Source organism: Echinops telfairi, unplaced genomic scaffold (genome assembly GCF_000313985.2).
Source record: "Echinops telfairi isolate 266 unplaced genomic scaffold, ASM31398v2 ScPeMD7_8;HRSCAF=38, whole genome shotgun sequence".
Classification (NCBI taxonomy): domain Eukaryota; kingdom Metazoa; phylum Chordata; class Mammalia; order Afrosoricida; family Tenrecidae; genus Echinops; species Echinops telfairi.
The window spans coordinates 9,549,289-9,573,486 of NW_022103905.1; the positions used below are offsets into that span (position 1 = coordinate 9,549,289).

General features: G+C 46.6%; 1 protein-coding gene across 2 annotated transcripts in view; it reads right to left on the reverse strand.

Annotated features, from left to right (window-relative positions):
• The window catches only part of LOC101657950 (aromatase), a 35,692-nt gene that overhangs the window by 5,663 nt on the left and 5,831 nt on the right, over positions 1–24,198 (reverse strand). The window contains exons 1-6 of one of the 2 annotated variants that reach the window (XM_045286525.1): positions 17,805–17,937; positions 11,193–11,347; positions 7,982–8,158; positions 2,395–2,509; positions 1,082–1,196; positions 456–618 (exon numbers count right to left, since the gene is read on the reverse strand). In XM_045286525.1, the coding sequence (XP_045142460.1) occupies positions 456–618; positions 1,082–1,196; positions 2,395–2,509; positions 7,982–8,158; positions 11,193–11,347; positions 17,805–17,923 (844 nt within the window). In that variant the 5' untranslated portion in view covers positions 17,924–17,937. Of the gene's footprint in view, positions 1–455; positions 619–1,081; positions 1,197–2,394; positions 2,510–7,981; positions 8,159–11,192; positions 11,348–17,804; positions 17,938–24,198 lie in introns of those variants that run through there. The other variant, XM_004709428.2, reaches the window with a different exon arrangement.

Genomic DNA, 24,198 nt, shown 5'->3' on the forward strand with positions numbered 1-24,198 from the left:
CACATACCCTGGGGGTGGGATGGGGGCAGGGTGTACTTTCTGGGGTACCACCAGCGTTCTGTTTTTCATACTGTTTCTTTGTGGGTTATATTCCACAATAGAAAATTAAAAGGGAAAATGTGACAAAATGATTTACTTTATTGCTCTCTGAGCGTATTATAAAAATCTTGTGTTGGACATCAGATCCTTAAGCCAAAAGAAATAGTATTCAGAAAGAATTGTCTTTTAAACTCTCTTAACTTATTTTAAGAGCTCTGTTGGCGCAGCAGTTAAAGCACTCAGCTACAAACTGGCAGACCAGTGGTTTGAACGCACCAGAAAAACAAAGCAGTCTACTTTTCTCAGGACTTACAGCCTTGGAAACCCTGTGAGACCATTCTATTCTGTTCTATGGGGTTGCTATGAGTTGGAAGAGACCGATGGTGATGGGTATTACTTCTTTGATAAACGATTACCGAGAACAGTCTGAATGTCCTTCATCAATGCCTCTTCAACCTTCGGGTGCTTGGCAATGAGAAACAGCATGAAGAAGACCGAGACAGACATGGTGTCCGGCGCCGCGATCAGCATTTCCAGTATGCACTGGTTCACATTCTCTTTTGTCAGGTCACCACGTTTCTGAACAGGCAAGAGGGATAAAAGGTGGAGAGGGGAATTGAAGTTTCCCAGAAGGAAGGGAGGTGACACTCGGGGGCAGATAACCTCAACGAAATGAGAACAAAGGCACTGACTATGAACAGTTTACAGGACCAGCTTCAGATGAAAACCGAGCAGTTTAACCAATTATCATGTAGTTCGTGCCTTTGGGCTCCTTCCCACCCACCCCTTGCTCTCTAATCTCCCTCCCACCCACGATCCTATTTGCGTGTTGTTACATGCACAGTAACTTCCAGCTTAAGGGCCAGTCTTCCAAGAATTTCTGAGGTGCAGGATATTTGAGTTGGGTATTATAGAAGACTAGAGAAAGCGCTTAAAAGCTGAACTATGTCGCAATTATAGAGGGAACCTTCACACACATAGGTGCCCACAGTGTCCTACACATAAATGTTGCATGGGAGTTATGGTTAGGCCAGAACAGTACCTCCGCAAAAATAAGCTGAGTGGCAAAATCCATACTGTCTTCCAGTTTCTCTGCCTTAGAAATCTGATGTCTCTTTTCTTCAATTAGAATTTCTAAGGCATCTTTCAACTCCTTTCTGGAAGGAAAAAAAAAAGTCAAATTATACTCCATTGGTACTCAGCTTAGACATCTAGCAAAGCAGATGCATTTGTTGTTGGTATAACTAAAGTGATCTGCTATAATTAAAATCATTCCAAATCCCACACCCACTGCCAGCTAGTCAATTCTGACTCATGGTGACCGGTAGAACAGGGTCATTGTCCCTGTGGGTTTCCGAGACTGTAATGTTTTATGGGAAAAGAAAGCCTCATCTTTCTCCCATGAAGCAACTGGTGGTTTTGAACTGCTGACTTTGTGGGTAGCAGTTCAACATGTAACCACTATGCCACCAGGACTCCTACTGAAGCCATTAGGGTTCATGACTTAGTAAATTTATGCTTAACTTCATCACACATATATTTTTTCCTAATGACACACTTTTGTTCTTCATGTTCAGGACTTAAAGTTAGATAATATTTCTTGCTGTCAGTAGCAAAATCAAGGCTGTGACCTCAAAAAAGAGCTACTGCATAAGAGTGTCAAGATTCCAGAGACACACCCGATATAGCCTAACAATGACAACAACAGGGCAATAAAACACAAGCAAGAGCAAAACACCACATACTTTATTAGACAGTTCATTATAAATTCTTTCATAACTACGGAAAATTCATATAAGATGAATTATGTTTTAAATTCCTTCAAAAGCAACAGTTAATCCCGCGTTTTCCATTTTTTTCCAAATATGCAAGAAGGGTTTTGATAAAGCCAGCCAACCCTTCTCTTCTCTTCAACTCAAAATATTATCCGTGTCCCAGCTCCAGAGAGGAAGCCCTTAGATGGGACACTTGGCCTCCCGTTGAGAAGTTGCCCCAAGCCACAAGCTTCCTGTACTCTTTGGCCTGATCAGAAGCAGCTTGACTGCTGTAAGAAGGCTTTCATCAACAACTTAGTCAACATTCCCCTTATGACCTCTGGAAAGTAGAAAACCCACTGAAGAAACCAATGAAGGAAAACCCCAAACCCACTGCTGTTGAGTTGATTCCAACTCAAAGCAGCCCTATATAGGGTTTCTGAGCCTATCAAACTTTACGGGAGCAGAAGGCCTCATCTTGCAGTTAGGAGTCCAATATTGACCCAGCAGCACCACCAGTCTCTTAACAATAGCAAAGGCATGATAAAAACAATTAAGAAATCAATTCCATTTACAAACCTTCCAAACTTGAGTTACTTACACAGACTTTTCATATTTTTTGTACAGCCAAGAAATCTTAAAGAAGATGTCTGGTTTGAGAAGAAGAGCTTGCCATGCATTAAAATAACCTTGGATTTTAGTCACGATTGCACTTTCTGGAAAAAAGAAGAAGAAGGGAAGAACTGAGCGATTGTGCAAAATGTGAGCCAAGGAAGGGTTCTCTGAGCACAGAACATACCCTGTAGCTTCTTCTACCACCCCGGGGTTCTGCCTTGCCAAGTTTCCACTTTTAGTGCGTGTTTTAGCCATGTGAATGCAACCAGATGAATTGAACACTTGTAAGTTCTGCTTGGCTCCGACATCAGCCTAATTAACCAGAGAGCTGCCAGTTTTCAGCTTTGTGTTTGAGACACAGTCTGTTGTTGTTAGGTGCCACCAAGTCGGCTCCCACGCCGAAGAGCCTACGTACAATAGAATGAAGTGCCACCCAGTGCAGGGCTCGCCTCACAGTTGTTACTGTGTTTGAGCTGATTGATAGCTGCAGCCAGTGAGTCTCCTTTTCCTTTGACTTTACCGAGCACGAGGTACTTCTCCAGGGACATGTCCAAGACTGGGAAACGAAGTCTTGCCATTCCTGCTTCGAAGGATCAGTCTACACGTGCTCCTTTCGAAGGCAGATTTGTCCGTTCTTTTGGCAATCGCGGCATATTTACTATTCTACTCCAACACCATAAACCAAAGGCATCCGTTCTTAACTCTTCCTTATTCCAGCTTCCACGGGCATATTAAGTGATGGAAAACACCGAGGCTTGGATCAAGACCTCCTTAGTTTTCCAGGTGACATCTTGTTTATGTCACTTTTGCAGCAGATGTGGTTTCTTGACTGCTGCTTCCACGGGCGTTGCTTGTGGGTCCAAGGGGAATGAAGTCCTTGACAACGTCAATCTGCTCTCCATTGATCACGGTGTTCCTATGGGTCCAGTGGTAAACATTTGTATTTTCTTACATCGAGTTGTAATCCAGACCGAGGGCTGTCATCTTTGATCTTCATCCGCAAATGCGCCAGGTCCTTTGGCTTTTAGCAGGTGACATTGTGTCATCTGCATATCCCAGGTTGTTAGTGAGAATTCCTCCAACGCTGACCTTATCTTCTTCTTCACATCATCCAGCTCCTCAGGCTATTTGCTCAGCACACAGACTGAATAACTAATGAAAGGATACGACCCCGAAACACCCTGTTTACACTGGTAAGCCATGCAGTATCCCCTTGTTCTGTCTGCACGATTGCCTCGGGTTCTACATGAACACGATGACGTGTTCTGGAACTCCCATGCTTTGCCATGTTATTCACAATGCGTCATGATCCACACAGTTGAATGACTCTTCGTAGTCAATAAAACACAAATGAACATCTTGCTTTCACCAAGTTCCATCTGACATCAGCAATGATATCAGTTCTTCCATATCCTCTTAAATCTAGCTTCTAATTCAACATCTGTTGATGTGCTGCTGCAACTATTTTTACACTGCCTTCAGTAAAATTGTACTTGCGTGTGATATTGTTGAGGATTCCACACTTGCCTGTCAGTTTGTTGTACTGTGGTGGCCTCGTTGTTGCTGTATGATTAGGCATTTTGTCATTGGTATTTTTAAAGACCAGCAGGGTCACCCAAAGTGGACAGGCTTCAGCAGATCTTCCAGACTGAAAACAGACTACAAAGGCAGGGTAGGACGGCCCTTTAGAGGAATTAACCACAGCAAACCTTGTCACCTGCTGAAAACTTCATGGATTTTGTCAGAGATCGTTCCAGAAGATGAGCTCCTCAGGTTGGGAGGCACTCAAAATGTGGCCGAGGAAAAGCTGCCTTTTCAAATTGGGTAGATTGTAATGACTCTGATGGAGTAAGCCTCTGGGAGTAATTCTTTGGGCCCTATCTTCCCTGATCGGGCAGGACTCAAAGTGAGGGGAGGAAAATGCGGCAAACATCTATTAGTAATTGGAACTTGGAATGTACAAAGTATGAATCTAGGAAAGTTGGAAGTTGCCAAAAGTGAAATGGAACATATAAGGATCGATATCCTAGGCACTGGTGAGCTGAAGTAGACTGGGATTGACCATTTTGAATCATGCGGTCATATCGTTTACCGTGCTAGGAATGACAGATGCAAGAGGAATGGCATTGCATTTGATGTCAAAAAGGACATTTCAAAATCTATCTTGAAGTACAATGCTGTCTGTGATAGGATAATATCTATCCTCACACAAGGAAATCCAGTCAATACAACTATTATTCATATCTATGCACCAACCACTAAAGCTAGTGATGCAGAAATCAAAGAATTGTACTCTTCAGTCTGAAATTGATCAAACATGCAATCAAGGTGCATTGATAATTACTGGTGATCAGAGTGCAAAAGTTGGAAACAAAGAGGAAGCAAACAGTAGTTGGAAACTATGGCTTAAAGATGCGGATTGCATGATAGAATTTTGCAAGATCAATGACTTCATCAGAAATAGCTTTTTTCAATAGCACCAATGACAATGATATATGTGTACTTCTTCAGAAGGAAAATTGCCTCCTATGCATGTGAAACTTGTATATTGACTAAGGAAGACAGAAGAAGAATAGATACATCTGAATTATTGTGCTGGTGAAGAATATTTAAAGTATCATATACGGTCAGAAGAACAAAAAAATCTGTCTTGCAAAGAGTACAGTCAGAATGCTCCTTGGGAGAAAGATGGTAAGCCTTTGTCTGGCATCCTTTGGGCACGTTATCGGGAGAGAAAGGACATCATGCTTGGTAAAGTAGAGGGGCAGTGAAAAAAGAGGAAGACCCTGGACAAGATGGAATGGTAGTGTGGCTGCAATGATGGGCTTCAACATAGCAACCGTGTTAAGGATGGCACAGCATCAGACTGTATTTCGTTCCAGTGTTCATGAGGTCGCTGTAAGTAGGAACTCGCTCAATGGCACCTAATAACAGCATCGATGTCTGAATTCTGTTGGATTGCTTTTCTTTGGGGGGAGGGGGCACACATATGGATCTCTTCTAGGTGGTTGGCCAGGCGGCAGCTGTTTCCAAATTTTCTGGTACAGAAAAGTGAGCACTTCCAGAGTTGCAGCCATTGTTGAAAACAACTCAATTGGTATTCTATCAGTTCCTGGACCTTGGCCTTCTTGCCAATGCTTTCAAAAGCTTGGACTTCTTTTTTTAGTACCATCATAATCTCACATATCCACCTTTGGCAGAGCCTCCAGCTCCCATCTATTCCTCTGGACAATGGGAGCTTAGAAGGGGACTAATAATTATGTCTGTTACAGCCTCAACTCTAGAACCTGGGCTGGGCAAAGAGCCATGCCACTCTGCTGTTGGGTAGCCAAGAGCCAAATTTTAACTTCAATTGGTGTTGGCTAAGCAGAATCATTAAGTAGACAATCTACTCGGATCACACAACTAATTAATAGCTTTCAGTTGTATTCTCTTCTCATGGAGCTTTAATTATATATTCTTTTCACAGCACCTTTCTCATAGGGTTCACACTTCTTTCCAGCCCAGCGTATAGAACTCTTTATATCTCTAATGCATTGTCCTGGGCCTCCCGCGCAGTCTGCTCGTAGCGAATGTTCTCTAATGAAATTGAGTCCAAGGAGAAAGAAAACCTCTGCCTTTTCCTCAAATTATACCAGATCAATACACAAAAGGGAAATGGGGCAGACAGGGATTCTCAGCAGCTCCATACTAGCCACAGGGCTCAGTGCTCCACAAAAGAGTTTTCATTTACTCTTTACAGTCTTGCCAGGGCAGTTTCCTCACCCTGCTGATGAAGACGTTGCAATTCAGAGAAATGAAGAAAAGGTTCATTTGCCCAACACCAGAAGAGTCCTGGAGGCCCCGTGGTTAAGTGCTCCACTGCCAACTGAAAGGTCAGTGGTTCAAACCCACCAGCCACTGCTCTACTGGAGAAAGATGTGGCAATCTGTTTCGGAAAGATGACCGCTTTGGAAAGCCCATGCGGGCAGTTCTGCTGTGTTCTATGAGATCGCTTTGAGTTGTAATTGATTCTGTGGCAGTAGTGTTGTACAGGACTCTATAACTCAAGAGGCTAGCCGACCTTCGGGCTGTAACCTGGTCCTCTGACCTAAGCCAGCATCCAAATTCTTTCCTGTTTTTGGCACTTGTCCTTTCATGCAAATTGAGAGCTCACAAGTTCCCAGTGAGCAGGAAAGCAAGAACAACTTTGTCCGAGAGTTAGCCCGGTTCTGTCTTTTCACTGTCTTTTCACCACAGAGTCTAGGACAGTGCCTAGCATAAAGTAGGCAATGACTAGATATTTGTGGAATGAATGTATGAAGCGATGAACGCTGCTAAAAATTAACTCAGAAATCATTACGATGGACATGATTGTGTCAGTGGCAGATGGGAAGGAATCCAAGTGATAGATGTTTATTTGTGCTTGTGAAGAAGTTGTGTGCACACGTTTTAGTATTATTTTCCCTGTGGCATAGTGCAAAAGGTAGCTCTTTGAGTGGGATATCTTATATGCAATTGCTACAGCTATTAAATGGGAAGTCCTATGAAAAGGACTTTTATATTACATATCATATAGCAGACCCACTACCATTGAGTTGATTCTGACTTGCAGAGACCCTGTAGGATGGGAGAATTTCTCCACAGGGTTTCCAAGGGTGTAGATCTTCACAGAAACAGACTGCTTCATCCCTCTGTTTCCCTTTGTATGGCTGGTAGATTCAAACTAACAACCTTTAGGTTCACAGCCAAGAACCTGAGCCACTGGGGCACCTGTTGACTTGATTCTCACTCAGCAACCCTTTAAGATAGAGTGGAACTGTCCCGCAGTATTATTTCCAAGGCTGGAGATCTTTACAGAAACAGACGGCCGCACCTTTTTTCCCCAAGGAGCTGCTGGTGGGTTTGAACGGCTGACCTTTTGGTTAGCAATTGAGCTCTTGAACCACTTCATCCGAGATGCGACACTCAACGGTCGCTCTCATCGCTGTTTCCATCAGCAGCCAGAGCACGGTCGCCTCACTGTGATCATCATCTAGATAGAGTAAAGCTTTCATACGTGGCAGCCTTATGGAAGGAATGCGCATAGGTGTATGGAACACGTACACTTTATACCCCCAGGAAAGGTCGGAAATGGTTACGTCTAAAAGTTCCAAAAGTATCCAAAAGTTCATGGAAAAACCCCATGATCTTTCAGTTCCCCCTTTCCTCCAACTTTGTCAAGGTCCTTCTGATATCAGTTTGATTTGGTGGTAGGATACACTTAGGACCAAACACACTGATCGCATTGGTTACGTTTCTGGGAGAAAACACTTTGCTAGAGAAATCGGGGGAGAGAACAATAGGAATGCAAAAATAGGCAGTTACGTTCGGAAATCTACAGCTTCTGAGTCATGAACACCATAGAGGTTCAAGTTCAAAAACAAATCATTGAAAACCTCACAACTACTTTGGAAAACAGAAGTTCGACAAGGCCAGTGTGTACACAGGGTTGGTTTGAATCTACTAGGCCCCCTTGCCCACCGGCCCTCGCCTCCCCCCTCCCCCTTAGATAAAGGGCAGGAAGTCAAGCCAGGGAATCAAAGTTTCAGTACCGTCCAGGGGGATCCCCAAGAAGAGCATATTGGAGGTGTCCAGCATGATGCGCCGCATGAGGGTCAGCACGTCCACGTAGCCGGAGGCGTTGGTGACCTCCTCCAGCCGGTCCAGGTGGGCTTTGATGGATTCAACACAAATCGCCACCATCCGCACAAGGCCAGGACCAGACAGAGCTGAGGGGTACATAGTACAGACAGTGAGCTGCCACCAACTTCCCCACCATCAGGATTTTGTTAGCTTTCTGTGTTTGGAGAGGTGGTAGTTACATAATCTGTTGTCAATTGGAGACTGAAGAGTGGAGGGGTGGAGTTTAGCCTGTCAATCAGGTCACAGCTTGATGACCTCATTTGGAGGGGCTAAGGAGATAAATAGCTCGCTAGAGGCGGGACACACGCTCACTCCCTGCAAGACATTCCTGTGGAGAAGACACATGGAGCTACGCTAGAGCCCTGGAGCTGAAGGAGCCAGGTGGAGACCCCTGCCAGGGCTGAGAGTCTTCCACCGCCACTGGATCCACAAGACTTCCCACCCGCTGCCTTGTGAACCTTTCAACATCATTGGCTGTGCTGTGTGAGTCTGAAAGAAGAATTTACAGACTGGTAACGGACCTATGGGCTCATACTGGACTTATGGACTTGATCTGGAGATGGACTCTCCACAGTTTTTCACTCAATAACCGGGTGGGAGCTCCTCTCGTGCTGCCAAGCAGCATCGTGGACAGCCTGCTTGAAGTAAAAGCACAAGAGGCTTACTGAGGGCGTGAGACAGCCCACGGCCGCCTCACCAGACGACGCGGACGCAAATATTTCTCTACAGTTGGAGCAGGAACTAAAAGTTACGAAGTCATGGTTGATTTTAGACAACCGGGCTGAGTCCTCCAGCAGGGAGATGGGCACACAGGCGTCGGTGGATAACACCGAAGAGCCGCAGTGCCTCACATACAACAGGTTGTGTCTGCACTCTGCAGTGTGTTACAGGATTGTGCGGGGACAGTGGCAGGACAGGTTTTCCTGGTGACCTCCTATAAAAATAGACTTTAGGGGGGGGCGGGGATTTTATTTAAAAGTATGAGCTGCCGTCTAGAAGGTGAATCTAAGAAGTCTCAGAGTATTTTTTGACTCGTTTAATTTCCCAAGTACAGCTGGCCCTTGGCGGGCATGGGGGCTAGGGCTGCTGACTGCCCCTCAGCAGAAAACACCTACACCTGGGACCATCCCTTCCTACTTACCTACTAATTCCGCTGTTGACCAGAAGCCTGACTGATCACATGACCGTCAACTACCATATATTCTTTACGCTTGATGGATTATAGACCACGCCCGCGCAAAAACGGCATGTTCAATATGAGATCAAAAAGGTTATTTCCCACCCCCACCCCCAAATGCTAGAATTTTCATGTCTGCTGGCATTGCTGCAGTTTCTCTCTTTAAAAAACAAACAAACATCTTTACACGGGATTTATTTACCCTGAAATGGAAGCAGGTAACCACAGCCGCAGACCGTGATCTAAGGTACGTGCCAAGCAACTCAACTTGTTCTCATACTGCGAGGACTTCGCTCAGAGCCCTGGTGATATAGTGGTGATGAGTTGGGCCAGAGCTGCATGGTCGGCAGCTCAAAACCACCAGCGGCTCTGCGGGAGAAAGGCTGGACTTTCTACTGCTGTAAACAGTTACAGTCTCAGAAACCCACGGGGGGTCGCCATGAGTCAGCACTGACTCCATGGCAGCGAGTTTGGTCTTGGTTTTGGAGACGTCTCTGTTTCTTGGGAGCACTTCCGGTATCACCGGCGGTACTTCCTATGGCTCCCCTGGTGTGCTACTCAAGACTTATGGTGCAACACTGATACGTTAACTTGATGAATGACACACCGACCCGCAAGAGATCACTTTTTAGTGAGATACGCAATATGCTGAAGGGATAGAGCTGCTCAGCCAAAGACGGTGAACATCACATGATGTGTGGGTGTGCTTTTTTTTAATCAGTGTACAAGTTATTTCATGAACTTCAAGCCCATGTGATCCAAAGGTCAACCGTACTGGGAGATTTGGAATTCCTGCGTCAGCTCCAGCGTAGGCCATGCATCACGGCAGTGGCTCTTAGCTGTTCTTATTGCTTATGGGCCTACTCCCTTCCAATTAATTCGTCAGTCACTCTGCTGCCAAGTGGATTGTTCTGTAAGGCACAGGTGTTCCATGCCAAACATCAGGGATTCCTCAGAGCTGTTGAGCTAAGTTCAGCTCCCTAGCTTAGCACAGGGGTCTGGCGGTCTGGCCTGGTCTCTGCCCCCAGCCTTACTTCTTCTGCCTGTGTCCGTGCCTGGTTCAAGGACCTGCTGTTCCCTGGAAACATCCTGGGAATCTGTCCTCTCCGTCTTTGAATATCCTGTTCTTTCCTCCTGGAAAATCACACTTTCTTAAATAGCTTTTACCCTCTTTCAAAAGTCACCTTAAAGTGCATTATTAGGAAACTGATTACCTCCACCCTTCTGACCAGCCCAGGGAAGGGCAGTCTTCCCTGGGGGCTTGCCTGGGTGTGACCTTGATGAAGGTCACCATATTGGGTGTTGCATAATCATGAGTCATGGCCCCCACTGCCTTGCGGGCGCTCCTGGACCGGTCTTGTAAGATCCTCTGTCTACCACAATGAAGTGTCCCAATCGGGGCCCGCTTCTTGCTCTGGCGATCCCACCTGTAACTAGGATGTGTTGATCTGATGCCAACCATGCATTTGGGACCCTTTTCCTTGACCGCCCATGTCCCTTTTAAAGCTCGGTGCATCAGAAAACTGGGGCCACCAGGAAGACCTCATGCTAATGTTCTCCCTTATCTGGATAAGATATTTTTGTCCCTGTCCCATTGAAGACCTGACGCTGCGGTGGTTAAAGGAGTAGGTGTGGGTGCTGTGTCCTTGGGGGTGGGGAGGTACTCTTCACTCATGTTGGGACCTTGGATAAATACTTAGTTCTTTTAGACCTTGTTTTGGTGATCTGTGAAATGCAGGCCACAGGAGGATTTGCTGCATGAGGTTGCCATGCGTTTAAAATACCAAGGGCTGAGGATGGCCCACCGGCAGAGTGCCTGCACACTGAATGGTCTTCTTGTTAGGGTTTCAGAATTGTGAAGCAGTGGAATGAACATAATTAAAAAAAAAAATTTAAGCACACTCATAGGCAAGAGCACAGAATGGGACCCGGCCCCAGCTTACCTTTCATGAAGAAAGGCCGAATCACTTTCCAGAGTGCTGGGTTATTGTTAAATATGATGCCGTTTTCATGCATGCCCACGCACTGCAGCCCCAGTTTGCTACCAAATCGGGAGATGTAGTGACTGTGCTTCATGACGTGGAGCATACTGGAGGACCTGAAAAGACAGTAAACCGGGGCGTTAGTGTGGATTTGTTTCTCTTGGACATTTTACTGTGGGTCCGGGGAAAGTTCCCAGAACAAAGTCGTTCCTCGTTCAAGAACTTATCTGCATTTTGTTTCCTAACATTGGTAGCCATCCCTCCCTTAAGGTGACAGGAGGAGCCCTAATGTAGCGTGGTGGTTCTGTTGTTGGGCAGCGATCCGCAGGTCAGCAGTTCGAAGCCACCAGCCGCTCCGTGGTAGGAAAGATGGGACTTTCTACTCCTGTAACCAATTACAGTCTCAGAAACTCACGGGGGCAGTTTTACCCTGTCCTATAGGGTCGCTCTGAGTTGGCATCCACTCGGCAGCCATGAGAGAGAATGTGACAGTATTTTTCCCACTTCCTCTCTGGGCTCCCTGTTTCTATCCATCCTTCTTTTCTGTCTCCTCCCCTCTCTAAGCTTTGCTTCGGGGCACATGCTGCCCTTGTGGTCTCTCAGATGGTTGATTGTTCTCATGGGCACATTTCTCCTTGCGTTGCTGTTCACTTTCAAAAGGTGATCGCTGGGAGTGGGCTCAGCTCCAAGCTTGAAGGGTGTCTAAGGGCCTTTGTCACAGGGGTTCTGCCAGTCTTTACCAGAGCAGTAAGTCTGGTCTTTTCTATGATTTGATTCCAAATTTTCCTCCTACTCTGTCCAGAACCATCTCTTGCGATCTCGATCGGAGCCGCTCCTTGTGGCTGCGGAGCACCGTTTGGTACCTCTGGGCTCAGGCGAGTGGCGGCTGAGGTTCACACAGTCCATGAGTGTTGGAGCCTGCTTTTCCTCAGCCTTCTTTGCTCCGGATGGGGAGAGACCAATCGGTGTATCTTAGATGGCTCCTCCCAAGCTTTCCTCACCAAGGTAAGGGGTAGAACATTATCTATGTGGACTATGTTATGCCAATTGACCAAGATGCCCCCCAAGGCTGTGGCATTAGTTTTTAACCCTGTAACGCCTGAATTTTTTTTTTTTGCTTTTATTCTTTACTTTCATAGTTATCAATATATATATATATATATATTATATAGGAAAATTTTTTTGCTTTTATTCTTTACTTTCATAGTTATCAATATATATATATATATATTAATATATACATTTTAATCAAATGTTCTGAAAACATCGCACTTGGCGTTAGAGGGTTAACGGCCAAGGGAATTCATGGTGATGCTTTGTAACTCCTAGGCATCTCTCTTGCACAGTGCATGTCGATCCAAATGCACGAGTTCTAGAATGCAGGTTGAATGAACACTTGTTAGCCTGGGGACATCCTTCGCCAACTGAAACATTCCTGCCTACTGATTCCCTAGTGAGCATCGTCAAAGACAGACAGACGCGTACGTCCAGTTGGGTATCACTCGGGGCTTGAGGGATGCCTGTTTTCTTGGGCAGGTCTAGTCACCTGGTCCTGGAGCTGACTGGCTGGCCTGGGTCTCTGCGTTCCATGCAGGACTCACCAAGGTTTCCAGGACCACAGGGCTCTCCCTGTCTCAGGGCGTGATGAGCCATTAGACAATCCTTGCTGGGGCAATACTGGGGCCTTGCCCAGGACCCAGGCTCCCGTGAACTTCCCAGCTCTTTAACCACTGTTTTTCCTTCGGGGCCAGTTGCTTTAAGTGTCCAGGAAGAGCCCCGGGGGCTGAGCAGGAAGAGGCAGTTCCTTCTGCTTCTCCGCTCCCCACTTGCTTCGTCCTCCAGGGCTGTTTCCGGCCCCCCAACCCCATTTTAGTCTAATCTGGAAGGTGGAGAAGCACTGAGGCTTAGAAAACTTGATGAAATGCTATCTGCAGAAGTCAGAGTGGCCTGACCAGAGCTGTCATCATCACCAAATTACAATGACACTTGGAATCACACAGTTCCTTCTGCACCTTCAACAAACACTCGCTGCCGTTTTCTTTGCTGCCAATGTCTACATCGTTGCCGATCTCGTCAAATTTTCTGGTGGTATTGTGGGAATTAGTATTTGTGAATCTGTACTAGTAATTTCTTTTGAGGACGCAGTAGTATTTTTTTTATTTGATGCAGTAGTATTTAAAGGAGAAAAAAAAGTTTTAAAGGCTTCCCCGCCATTGTGAATAATATTGTAACTGATGATGCTCTAATTCCGTGTAGAAAGGGTTTACAGAACAATTTTGTTGCTAGCATTCAGAAAATCTAAGAAATGCTGCGTTTGTACAATTACAGCAATGATTAAGATGGATAATAAGCATTAATACGCTCTGGTCTGGTATGAGGGGGGCATGACGGGGCATGGCACCGTAAGTTAATGCGCCGAATGACACCAATCATAGATGCCACTGGCTTGCATGTGTGAAGAGCCTCTCTTGTGCTCAGGACTGCGGCAATGTAGGTTTCCACGCAGGGAGGGAGACTCGGTTTGTTGAGAGATGTTTTGTTAACCCTCACCCCTGAACCAAGAGTACTCAATGAATGGTGATAAGATTCCCACAGAATACCTGGGACCAATGAGCCTTGCTCTGACTCAGTGGGCTAGGCTGTGGGCTGCGGATTGGCCAAACCCCTCATAGTCAAAAGGTAGTCCATAGTCCTAACGCAAACTTTAAAAGCAAGCCCCTGAAATAATTCATTGGCAGTGCCAATAAGTTAAAAACAGAAGTATTATGCGTATATAAATCAATCACATACATAGTATTTGTTTCAGCCAAATTTCATATGTTCAAGTCAAAAAGCTATCTATTAACTTCAATATTCTCTTGAGTGGAATCCAGAAAATATTCATAAAATGACTGAGAATTTTAGACAGATTGTCCTTTTTTCTAGAAGCAGAAAATAACAATTTCGAGGCCTTGATTCATATGCAAAGGAATTCATTTGACTGAGGGACAGCTAACTATCTTGCCCTGTAGAGAAAAATCATGCTGTAGGACAGGCTGACCTTCTGATGAGTAAATAGAGGTGAAACCCATAGATTTCCTGACATGTCTCACTTCACTCTATTATTAAATCCGGAATGAAGTGATTTCTATGAGGTTAGTCCACAAATTCATTATCTAAAAGTTTAAGTGCTTGAAGGACAATCAGAACTTTTTTTTTTTGCTTTGATCTCTGGAAATGTTGTCGGCTGCATTCATCATATTGATCTGCGCATTTCTTTTGGAAAATTGCTAAATATTTAATTAAAAAAAGAAAAGAAGAACAAAAGAAAAATGCCAAATGAAATTCCAAAGAAACAGATAAACGACAACCAAGGAGTCCTTGGGTGGTACAAATAGTTGAGCATTGGACACACACACACACACACACACACACACACGTGTCTCTGAAGACAGGCTTGGAATTCTGCTTTCAAAAGATCACAACCTTGAAAGCCCTGTAGAGCAATTATATCCTATACCCCTGGGATGACATTGAATAGGAATGACTTGATAGCAACTTCCAATAAGCGTTCCTTAATCAAGAGAGAGCTTTAAAAATCAGAGTCCATTAGGGGGCGCCAGCACGTCATTCTTTCGAATCAGAGGCTCACAGCCCAGACAAAGGCGCCAAAGCACAATGGGTAACACACACTGATAAGCAAACAGGCAAGCGCCACTGAAGACCAATTTAAAGCAAGGTGCTTAATCAAAACTAGGTCGGATTTCTCACCCCAGGGAGGAAGACAAGAGAGCGCTCACTCCTGCTGTGTGGACAGGCCTGTAACCGCTGGGTGAGGGGGGTTTCTCTCCAAGGGGAGGGGGAGGCACACAAGGGAGTCCCCAAGCCCAGAGCTGAGGCAGAAGGGAACCCAAGTTCTTTGCCATTGCATTACAATGCATGAAGAGCATTGGGGTCGTGACCAAAGTAGAAAAACAGAACAACTCCAAAGATGGTAAAGAGATTTCCTACTGGAAATAAAAAGTAGCCTACTAGGGAATCTCAGGTGATAGGGAGAAAGGATTTCTCTAATTTTGAGTTTAAACAACTCCAACCCCTGTGGCCAGGTACAAGGGCGACATGTGCTGGAAACCAAGGGAAGGCAATGGTGTAGACTTGTTCTTGGCCTGAGATTTATACTCACTGAATTCAGTCACCTTCTTAAAGGATCCTTTGCCCCTCAAATATCCACATTTCCCTAGCTTAAATTCTAGCGTCATTGCAAGAGAAAACAAAATCTTCATGAGACCGCTGACTATAATCTCTCTAACCAATGAAGGAAAACCTTGGCATGCTGCAATATTTAGTGCCTAGAATCACCAGTGGGGTGGGCCTGGGGTCAGGGGGATGACCCTCACGGCCGTGGAGTTGATTCATATGTCATACATATTTTAAGAGAGAGAGAAAGAAAATCACTGTCGCCGAATTGGTCCTGGCTCATGGTGACCCTATAGAACAGGGTAGAACTGTCCCTGAGGGTTTCTGAGGGTGCAATTCTTCACCGGAGTAAAAAGCCTCATCTTTCTCCCACACAGTGGTGGGAGCCATTCTACTCCCGTAAAGTCTCAGAAACCCACAGGGGCAATGCTGCCCCATCCAACAGGCTCACCGTGGGGTGAATTGACTTGACAGCAGTGAGAAGCACCAGTGAATGAAATATGAGTACAAGAAAGTTAACCTGAATCAAATCCAGGTTTCAGGTCTAATACTGAGTTGATAAGCAATAGAAGGAATATAGTAATTGGTTAAATGGCGCCAAAATGAAACCGAAGAATTCAGAATATGGGACTGCTTAGAAGACAGTTGAATTATAAGACAGTTGGTCATGGAATGAAGAAGACAGAAGACGGGTCCGTGCATTTGAACTGTGGTACTCGCAAAGAATATTGAAAGTACTATGGACTGTCCAAGGGTCAAACAAATCCGTCATGGAAGAAGTACAGCCAGAATGCTCCTTAGAGGCAAGAACGGGGAGCCTTCGTCTCACATGCTGTGGACATGTTGTCAGGAGAGACCGGTCCCTGGAGAAGGACCTCATGCTTGGGAAAGGGGAGGGGCCATGGAAACGAGGAAGCCCCTCAACGAGATGGACTGACACAGTGGCTCCAGCACAGGAACGAGGGCGGGGGTGGCCCAGGACTGGGCGGTGTTTTAGTCTGTGGTACGTAGGGCGGCTCTGGGTCCGAATCGACTGGATAGAATCTAACAACAAGACAACTGACCCAGTCCCTTCAAAAGGCCAGTTTCCTTGGGGAAAGGAGTAGGGGAATTGCCCTTTCAACCTTTGGGTTGGAAAGAAGATTCTTTTAATTTGAACTTTGTATTATGAAGCAGGCGAAGGTATGCAGAGCAGATCATGCCTCCCATTGTCTTCCTTCCCCCCTTCCCACCTCCTTCTTGTTGGATATTGCTTTCCCCGCCGCCCAAAACTAGAGGGTCGCCATGAGCCGGAATCCCCTTGACGGCAGTGCATTGGGGAATTCCGGCTTACCCTCCAAGACACCCGTCTCTCCTTAGCCTGTGCCTTCCCTGCCCCTCTATTCCCTCACGTGCCTGGTAATCATCCAATTTCATTTATGTCTGTGTGAAAACCTTTTCTGGACTAAAGAAAATAACAACGGCGGTCTCATGCACGATCCGTCCGTTTGTTTTTGACTCAATGGCTCTTGGCATAATGTCCTCCAGGCCCCTCCGTGGGACGAGACGCTGCACAGAGGGGTCATTATTTCTGAAGGCTGTGGGCTCCTCCACTGTGTGGCTGCATCAAAGTTTGCGTATCCATCCTTCCACCAGTGGGCATCGGGGTGGTGGCTTCCATCTTTCGGCTACTGCGAACCGTGTTGTGGCGGAGTGAGTGTGCACATCTATATCCATCCATTCACGTTTGGGCTTTTAGTCCTTTGGGCTACAGACCCAGCAGCAGGATTGCTGCGTCATATGGTATCCCTATTTCCGAGTGTTTGAGAAAGTGCCATTCCTCTTTCCATAGTCACTGTTCCCTTTCATCGTCCAACTGGCCATCGGCCACCGTAGGGCCTCTCTGACCTTGTTTCCACCATGTTTCCACTCAGCCTCACTAGTCTTTGTCACATCTCAGGGCAGTTCCTACCCCAGGGCCTTTGCACTTACTGTTCCTTCAGTGTAGAATGCTTTTCTCCGGATCTCTGCACACCTCACCCTTCTCAATTCCTCCAGTCTTTGTTGGAATACCACCTCCTTATTGAGGCCTGCCCACCTAGGTAAAACTACTCCTATAAAGAATCATAATGACACATAATATAGCAAGAGTTTTCAGGGGTGGCAATTTGGGGGACCGAAGGGGGGAAAGAGGAGCTGTTACTGTTATAAAAGGGCTCGAGAAGAAAGAATGTTTAGAAATGTTGATGCCAATAATTGTACATGTCCGCTTGAGAGAACAGATGCGTGGTTTGTTGTAATATGTGTAAGAGCCCCCAATAAAATGATTTACTTAAAGAAAAAAAGACTCCTATCTCTGCAACCGGTCCTTCCCAGAGTCCTTCCAATACTTTAGTTTTCTACATGGAAAATATCTACCTGAAAAACAATGTGACCAACTGCTGTGCCGGGTTGACAACGAGGAATGGTGTACTGCTCCATCTGCCTGCTGAGCAAATCATCGGAGAAGCTGGATTGTAGGAAGAAGAACATGGCATCCAGTTCCGAGGAAGGCTCATTAGCCACCGTCTCTGGTGTGCAGACGACACAACCTTGCTCGCTGAAAGTGAGCAGGACTTGAAGCCCTTGCCGATGAACATCTGGGACTGCAGGCTTCAGTATGGATTACCACTCAATGTCAAGAAGACCCAAATCCTCACAACTGGACCGACAGGTAACATCGTGGTAAATGGAGGAAACGTTGGCGGTGTCAAGGATTTTTGTCTTGCTCGGATCTCCGACCCAGGCTCCCGGAAGCAGCAGTCAAGAGATCAAAAGATGACTTGCATTAGGTCAACCAGCTGCACAAGACCTCCTTAGGGTACTGAAAACCCAGTCTCTCACCCTGAGGACTAAGGTACGTCTGACCCAAGCTATGTTGCTTTCAACCGTCTCAGGTGCATGTGAATGTTGGACATTGGATAAGGAAGACCAAAGAAAACTAGATGCATTTGAATTGTGGTGCTGGCCAGGAACATCGAAAGCACCAGGGAGTGCCCAAAGGACAAACCCATTGGCTTGGAAGCAAGGCGTCCAGCGTGCTCATTACAGGCCCGGCTGGCATGGTGAGACATCATCGGACACACGTTAGACCTGTTGTCGGGAGAGGCCGGTCCCCCAGGAGGATATCATGTCTAGTAAAGTAGAGGGGCAGCGATAAACAGGAAGGGCCTCAAGGAGACGGACTGACCCAGCGGCTGTGACAATGGCCTCAAGCACGGGGCTCTCATGAAGATGGCGTAGGACCAGGCAGTGTTCCGTTTGCTGTGCGTAAGGTCACCCTGGGTGGGAACAAACTCTATGGCATCGAACCACGGCAGCTGCTGTGGCTTGCCCAGGACGGTCCTCGTGCTGGCACTGCAAGTCCCACGGCCCAAGAAACCCTCTCCAGTCCCAGGCAAACTGAGACAGTGGGTCACCCTGATGTACCGGCTGAGGGAGCCTCAGGGAGTCTGTGGAAAAATGGTCCTAATAGAGAATGGAATTCTTCCATGAACATTTTCAAGCCCCCCGCAGATTTTTTATCTAGCTATTTGAGACAGTTTATTGTGCCAGCCTGGCTGATAAACACAGGTGGGATTGACTGAGGGGCGGAGAGATGGATGGCTTGGTGAGCCTTGCCTTTCTTGTCTCTCGCTCTGTGATCATCGGACCAGTGTGCGGCTGCCTTGCTTGTTCTGTGCCTCAATTTAAAGGCTACAGAGCCTGTGGGACGCCTAGCCTGTGGACTGTGTTGCTGTAAGTTGAGGTCCCTTTGAGACTTCTCTGGAGCTGGGAACTGGCAATTGGTGACCTGCCTTGTGATTGGCTGCTGTGCTGACATAACCCAGCTCTCTCTACAAATAGAGGAAGATCTGGCATCAGATAGAGACTGGAAGGACTGCTAGTCTCTCAACTTTCTCTCACGGCCGTGAGTTGCACTAAGCCGTTTATAGTGCTTCTAATTTAACTGTTTATTTCTTGTATATTTATCTGTATATGATTTAAGATTGTATATTTATCTGTATATGATTTAACATTTCATTTCTCGTTATATATCTAATTATCTTTATGATTTAACATTTCATTTCTTGTTATATATTAATTACCTTTATAAATAAATATATTATATTATCAAGAATTTGGTTTTATCTCTCTAGAGAACCCTGTCTAACACACTATTGTTAGCTTGTTAACCACGTGTTGCTCCATGACGCTAGGGTTTGGGGTTGGTTTGTTCGCGGCTGTGTTCCCAGAGCCCAGAACAATATCTGTGCCATATAAATCCTCAATAACGTACTATTTAATGACTGAATGGAGAGTCAGGAATGACTTATAAATTAAGACCAGCTAGTGCTTTGTACATTGTTAAGTTCTCAATAAATGAATGTTGAAAGAATGAGTGAATTCCCTGCAAATGAACATGGGATCAAAACAGATGTGCAGACAAAATCCTAATTAGTATGATAATTGCTAGCAGACATGCAAACATGACCCTCGTTCGTATGTGAACTGCTCCTTCCCCTTTAAAGATGTTACCCAAATAGCCGTAGCAGCATCGTGGTTATCAATCGGGCTGCTAACCACAAGATCAGCAGTTCAAACCACCAGCCTATCCTTGGGAGAAAGAGGAGGCTTTCTGCTCCCATAAAGAGTTCCTGTCTCAGAAACCCACAGGGGTAGTTCTGCCCTGTCTTACAGGGTCACTACAAATCAGGATCGGCTCGACGGCAGTGAGTTTGACTGTTTTTATTTTTTAACTTATGTCCTTCAATAAGCCCGGCTGCTATATCATTGCATTTTCCATATAAGCCACAGAGACAGGCAAAAAAAAAAAAAGGTCTTTTTAATATGTAGGACTCCTACGAATATATACATACCCACGTGACACACACAACACGAGTAGACAGACAGGCCGGCGTGGGTACAGCGGTGTGCTTGCATGGGAGCATCATGCACACTTAGGTGCAAATGAGCAGAGCTGTCAGTCACCGGAAGCCTGCCTCAGTCGGGTCAGCCCATCCTGCATCCCCACGTTGCCTGGCTGGCAGCAGCCCTGTGGCTCTCCTGCCTAGCATCTTGCTCTGGAGCTCTAATGCCCCAACCATTGTGGGGCTCCACTGGAGGGGAAGGCCCTGAAAAACGGGGCGACCGTCCCTACACAGCCGTAATGGCAGCAGGCCTCAAACTTTTCAAAAGAGAAGAAAATCTTGCAAACTATTCAAATAAAAAGAAAACACTCTCTGAGGTCCACTAGGGTCTTTCAAGAGGTACAGGGAGTCCTGGAAGGAACTTGAAGAGTGGGCGAGGGAACGAGACTGGGACAAACATGGCCTATCCCCTCCGCGATCAGCCTTCGACAACAAAATTGAGCGGCTCTGAGGCAATTAAGGAGAACACGGAGATTCCAACTAGAGAAAAGCCCGAGAGGACAGGACCCGCAGCGAGCAGCGGGCAAGGGCACGCAGGCTGCCTCTCCTCCCCGGCTCAATGGGCCTGATTTGGTCGGGTCAGAAAGGCCACTTTCCTGATGAAAGCCAGCAGAGCCACCAGAAGCTGCTCCTCACTGTAACGGGGACCCTGCTTGAAAAATTCTCTTAAACGTCTAGAGAATTCCTCCTTTGGCCCTGGCGAGTTTATCTGGTGATGACTTAAAGGGCCATTTCTGGCCCTTTCTGTAATTGATGAGTTCACCCCAACGCTAGTTTTATACCCACCACCACCTTATCCAGAGTCCGGGTGGTCCAGGGGTTAAGGTGCTCTGTTGCCAGCTGAAAGGTGGGTAGTTCAATCCCACCAGCTGCTCTGAGGGAGGAAGATGTGGCAATCTGCCTCTGTAATGATTGTTGTGGTTGTGGTTGTTGTGGTTGTTTGGGGGATTGTCCAGTGGGTTCTGGCGTCTGGCAGCCCCAGGCACAACAGAACGACCCACCACGGGGCAGTTCTACTCTGTTATGATGAGTCAGAATCAAGTCAACAGGAACTCATTCACTGCCTTCAACCCCATTCTGACTCAAAGCACCCTTTCAGGATGGAGGAGATCTGCCCCTGTGGCTTTCTGAGACTTTCGCCCGCCCCCGGAGCAGCTGCTTGCTTCTAACCGCTGACCTCACTGCTCCGCCAGGGCACCTGGCCAGAGGTATGGGGCCACCTCATCTGGTCTCAAGAGTAAGCTACTAAGGCAAACTTCCCATCGTGCTTAGCTGCTTCCCCTAAACCCAGGGGTCTTAGTCTGGGGCCTCTAGAGCAGCAAAAGTAGTGAGATACATAGATACCATATATAGATATAATTACAGCTACAGAGCTCAAGAGACTGTAAGATTTAAGATACAGATATATATGGAGATAGATATGCCATATATGGATATACTATATCACATATAATATATGGCATCACCAGGACATCCATATCTATCTATTGATATATCAACTATATGATATATATAAAAAACAAACATATGGTGTGTATATATATATATGATATAACAAAAACCCACTGTTATCGAGTTGATTCTAACGCATAGTGACCCTATACAGGCTTTCTGAGACTTTCTGCAAATCTTTACAGACACACAGACTCATCTTCTCCCAACAACTGACTGGTGGATTTGAACCACTAGCTTTTGGTTAGGACCCTGAGTTAGTTAATTGTGCCAGCCTGGCCGATAATCACATGTGGTGCTGGTTGAAAGGTGGAGGGATAAATGGGTGGTGAAGCCTCGCCTTTCTAGTTCTCGGGTCTCTTGCTTTGTAATGGTCACACCAGGATGCAGCTGCCTTAGCAGTTCCCTGCTTCAGCTTGCAAGATGGATTTCCTACAAGACATCCCCAAGGAGAAGCCGCATGGACCTATCCCGATGCAGCCCTGGGTGCTGGAGCAGCCGTGTGGAGACCCCTGCTAGTGCTGAGATGCTTATTTATTTACTGACTCAGCTTTCCTCCTGCAGTCGGCATTATTGCCTCTGTTTTGTGAGGCGAAGGACTTTGTGGACTGGTGTTGGGTATGGGTTAATGTTGGACTTGTGGGCTTGGGCAGCATTGGGTTGGGATGTTTTCGTGATGCACATTTTGTTTGTATAAAACTCTCTCTTATACCTGAGTCGCCGTGGATTTGTTTCTCCAAAGTACCCAGACTAATACAGACCCTAATGCCTTGCTCACAGCATCACAAGGATACACATATTTAAATAAATAATAAATAAGTTAGCATATGGTTGGTGTGTTGATATATGTATACATGTAGTCCAATGATGCTATGTGATACATATGTGTGTGATATATGCATGCATACCATATATAGATATACCAGACATACACCAAAACAAACATATCCACTGTCATCTAATCAATTCTGACTCATAGGAAACCCATCGGACAGAATAGGACTGCTCCCCAGGGTATCTGAGGCTATAAACCTTTATAGAAGAAGCCTGCCTCCCCTTGCTCCCATAGAGCATCTGATGGGTTTGAAATGTCAGCCTTCGGGTCAGCAGCCCAACGCTAAACCCACTGTGCCACCAGGGCTCGTGTGTGTGTGTGTGTGTGTGTGTGTGTTTGTGTAGAGAGAGAGACAGAGAGACAGAGACTTATCTCAAGGAACTGGCTCATGTGGTTGTAGAGGCTGGCAAGTTCCAAATCTATGAGTCAGAAATCAAGCTGCAGGCTTCTCTGGACTCACGTAGCTACAGGGGTCGTCACATCCAAGATTGGCAGGCTCGAAAACCGAGGTCAGGAAAGAGGGAGCCAGATGCAGGATCCAGATCAAGCAGGAAGCCGGGAAGCTATACTAGAAGGTCCGTATATATCGGTTGCAGGCCACAGCCCGGAGCCAACGGATCGGCTGCTCCTGGAGCTGATCGCTATTTATTGGTCTCATCATGGGGTTGGACGACATCATCAAGAACTGCCAAAGGACATCATAACCCTCCAACCACTGAGGACCATGCCCCCGCCGAGTGGACACACAACCTCAGCCATCACATCAGGGAGAGACGGCCTGCCCCCGGGGCCCTCGCTCCTGTTCTCCGCCCTAGACCAGAGGCTCTCATGCCCACAGCTCAGTGGGGTTCCACCAGCCAGAGATCCTGAGCTAGTTGCCCTGGGGGCACAGCCTGGGTCTTGAGCTTCTTTAAAAGGCCCTGGGTGACTGACTGCCACATGCAGCCAGGTGAGAATCTGTGCTGGGCCCTGAGCAGCAGGTAGGTGTCCTTTTGAGGACTATCCTGAGGGTCAGCTTCTCACAGATGTGCTGAGGGTAAGAGGTGTCAGGGAAGGCAAACGAGGCCAACTATCAGCCCCGCTGCTGTGCTAGGGATGGGTCTGCCCAGCCCAAACGCCATCGTGCCAGGGCCTTTTGAGACCATAGCCGCTGGCAAAGGTGACTGAAGTAGTCATTGACTTTGTTAATGAGAGCGCATCCGGATCGTATCAAGTTCACTTACATTTGGCCAGCCGGAGCTCAACAGACCAGAAAACCTAAGACCGAGGAGGCCTTCAGGCTTAGGGATCCCTGCAGTGGCTCTCAATACTTGGGGGTGCGTGTCAGAAAGGACAAGTACCAGCTCTCCCCCGGGGCTGTGACCCACTTCATCCGACCTTCGGGGTCAGGGGCCACGGTTGGAGGAGCGCTGCATTTGGGTTTCCCCGTGAAACCTAATGAAATGTCATTTCCACCTGGCGCTGTGGTCACGTTCGGTTTTATTCACGAGATCCGCCTTAGCGCCGACTCTCGGCAGTGGCGCCTGGCCACCTAGCTGGGGAAACGGACCAACAGGCCGCCTTGGAGGCACGTGGC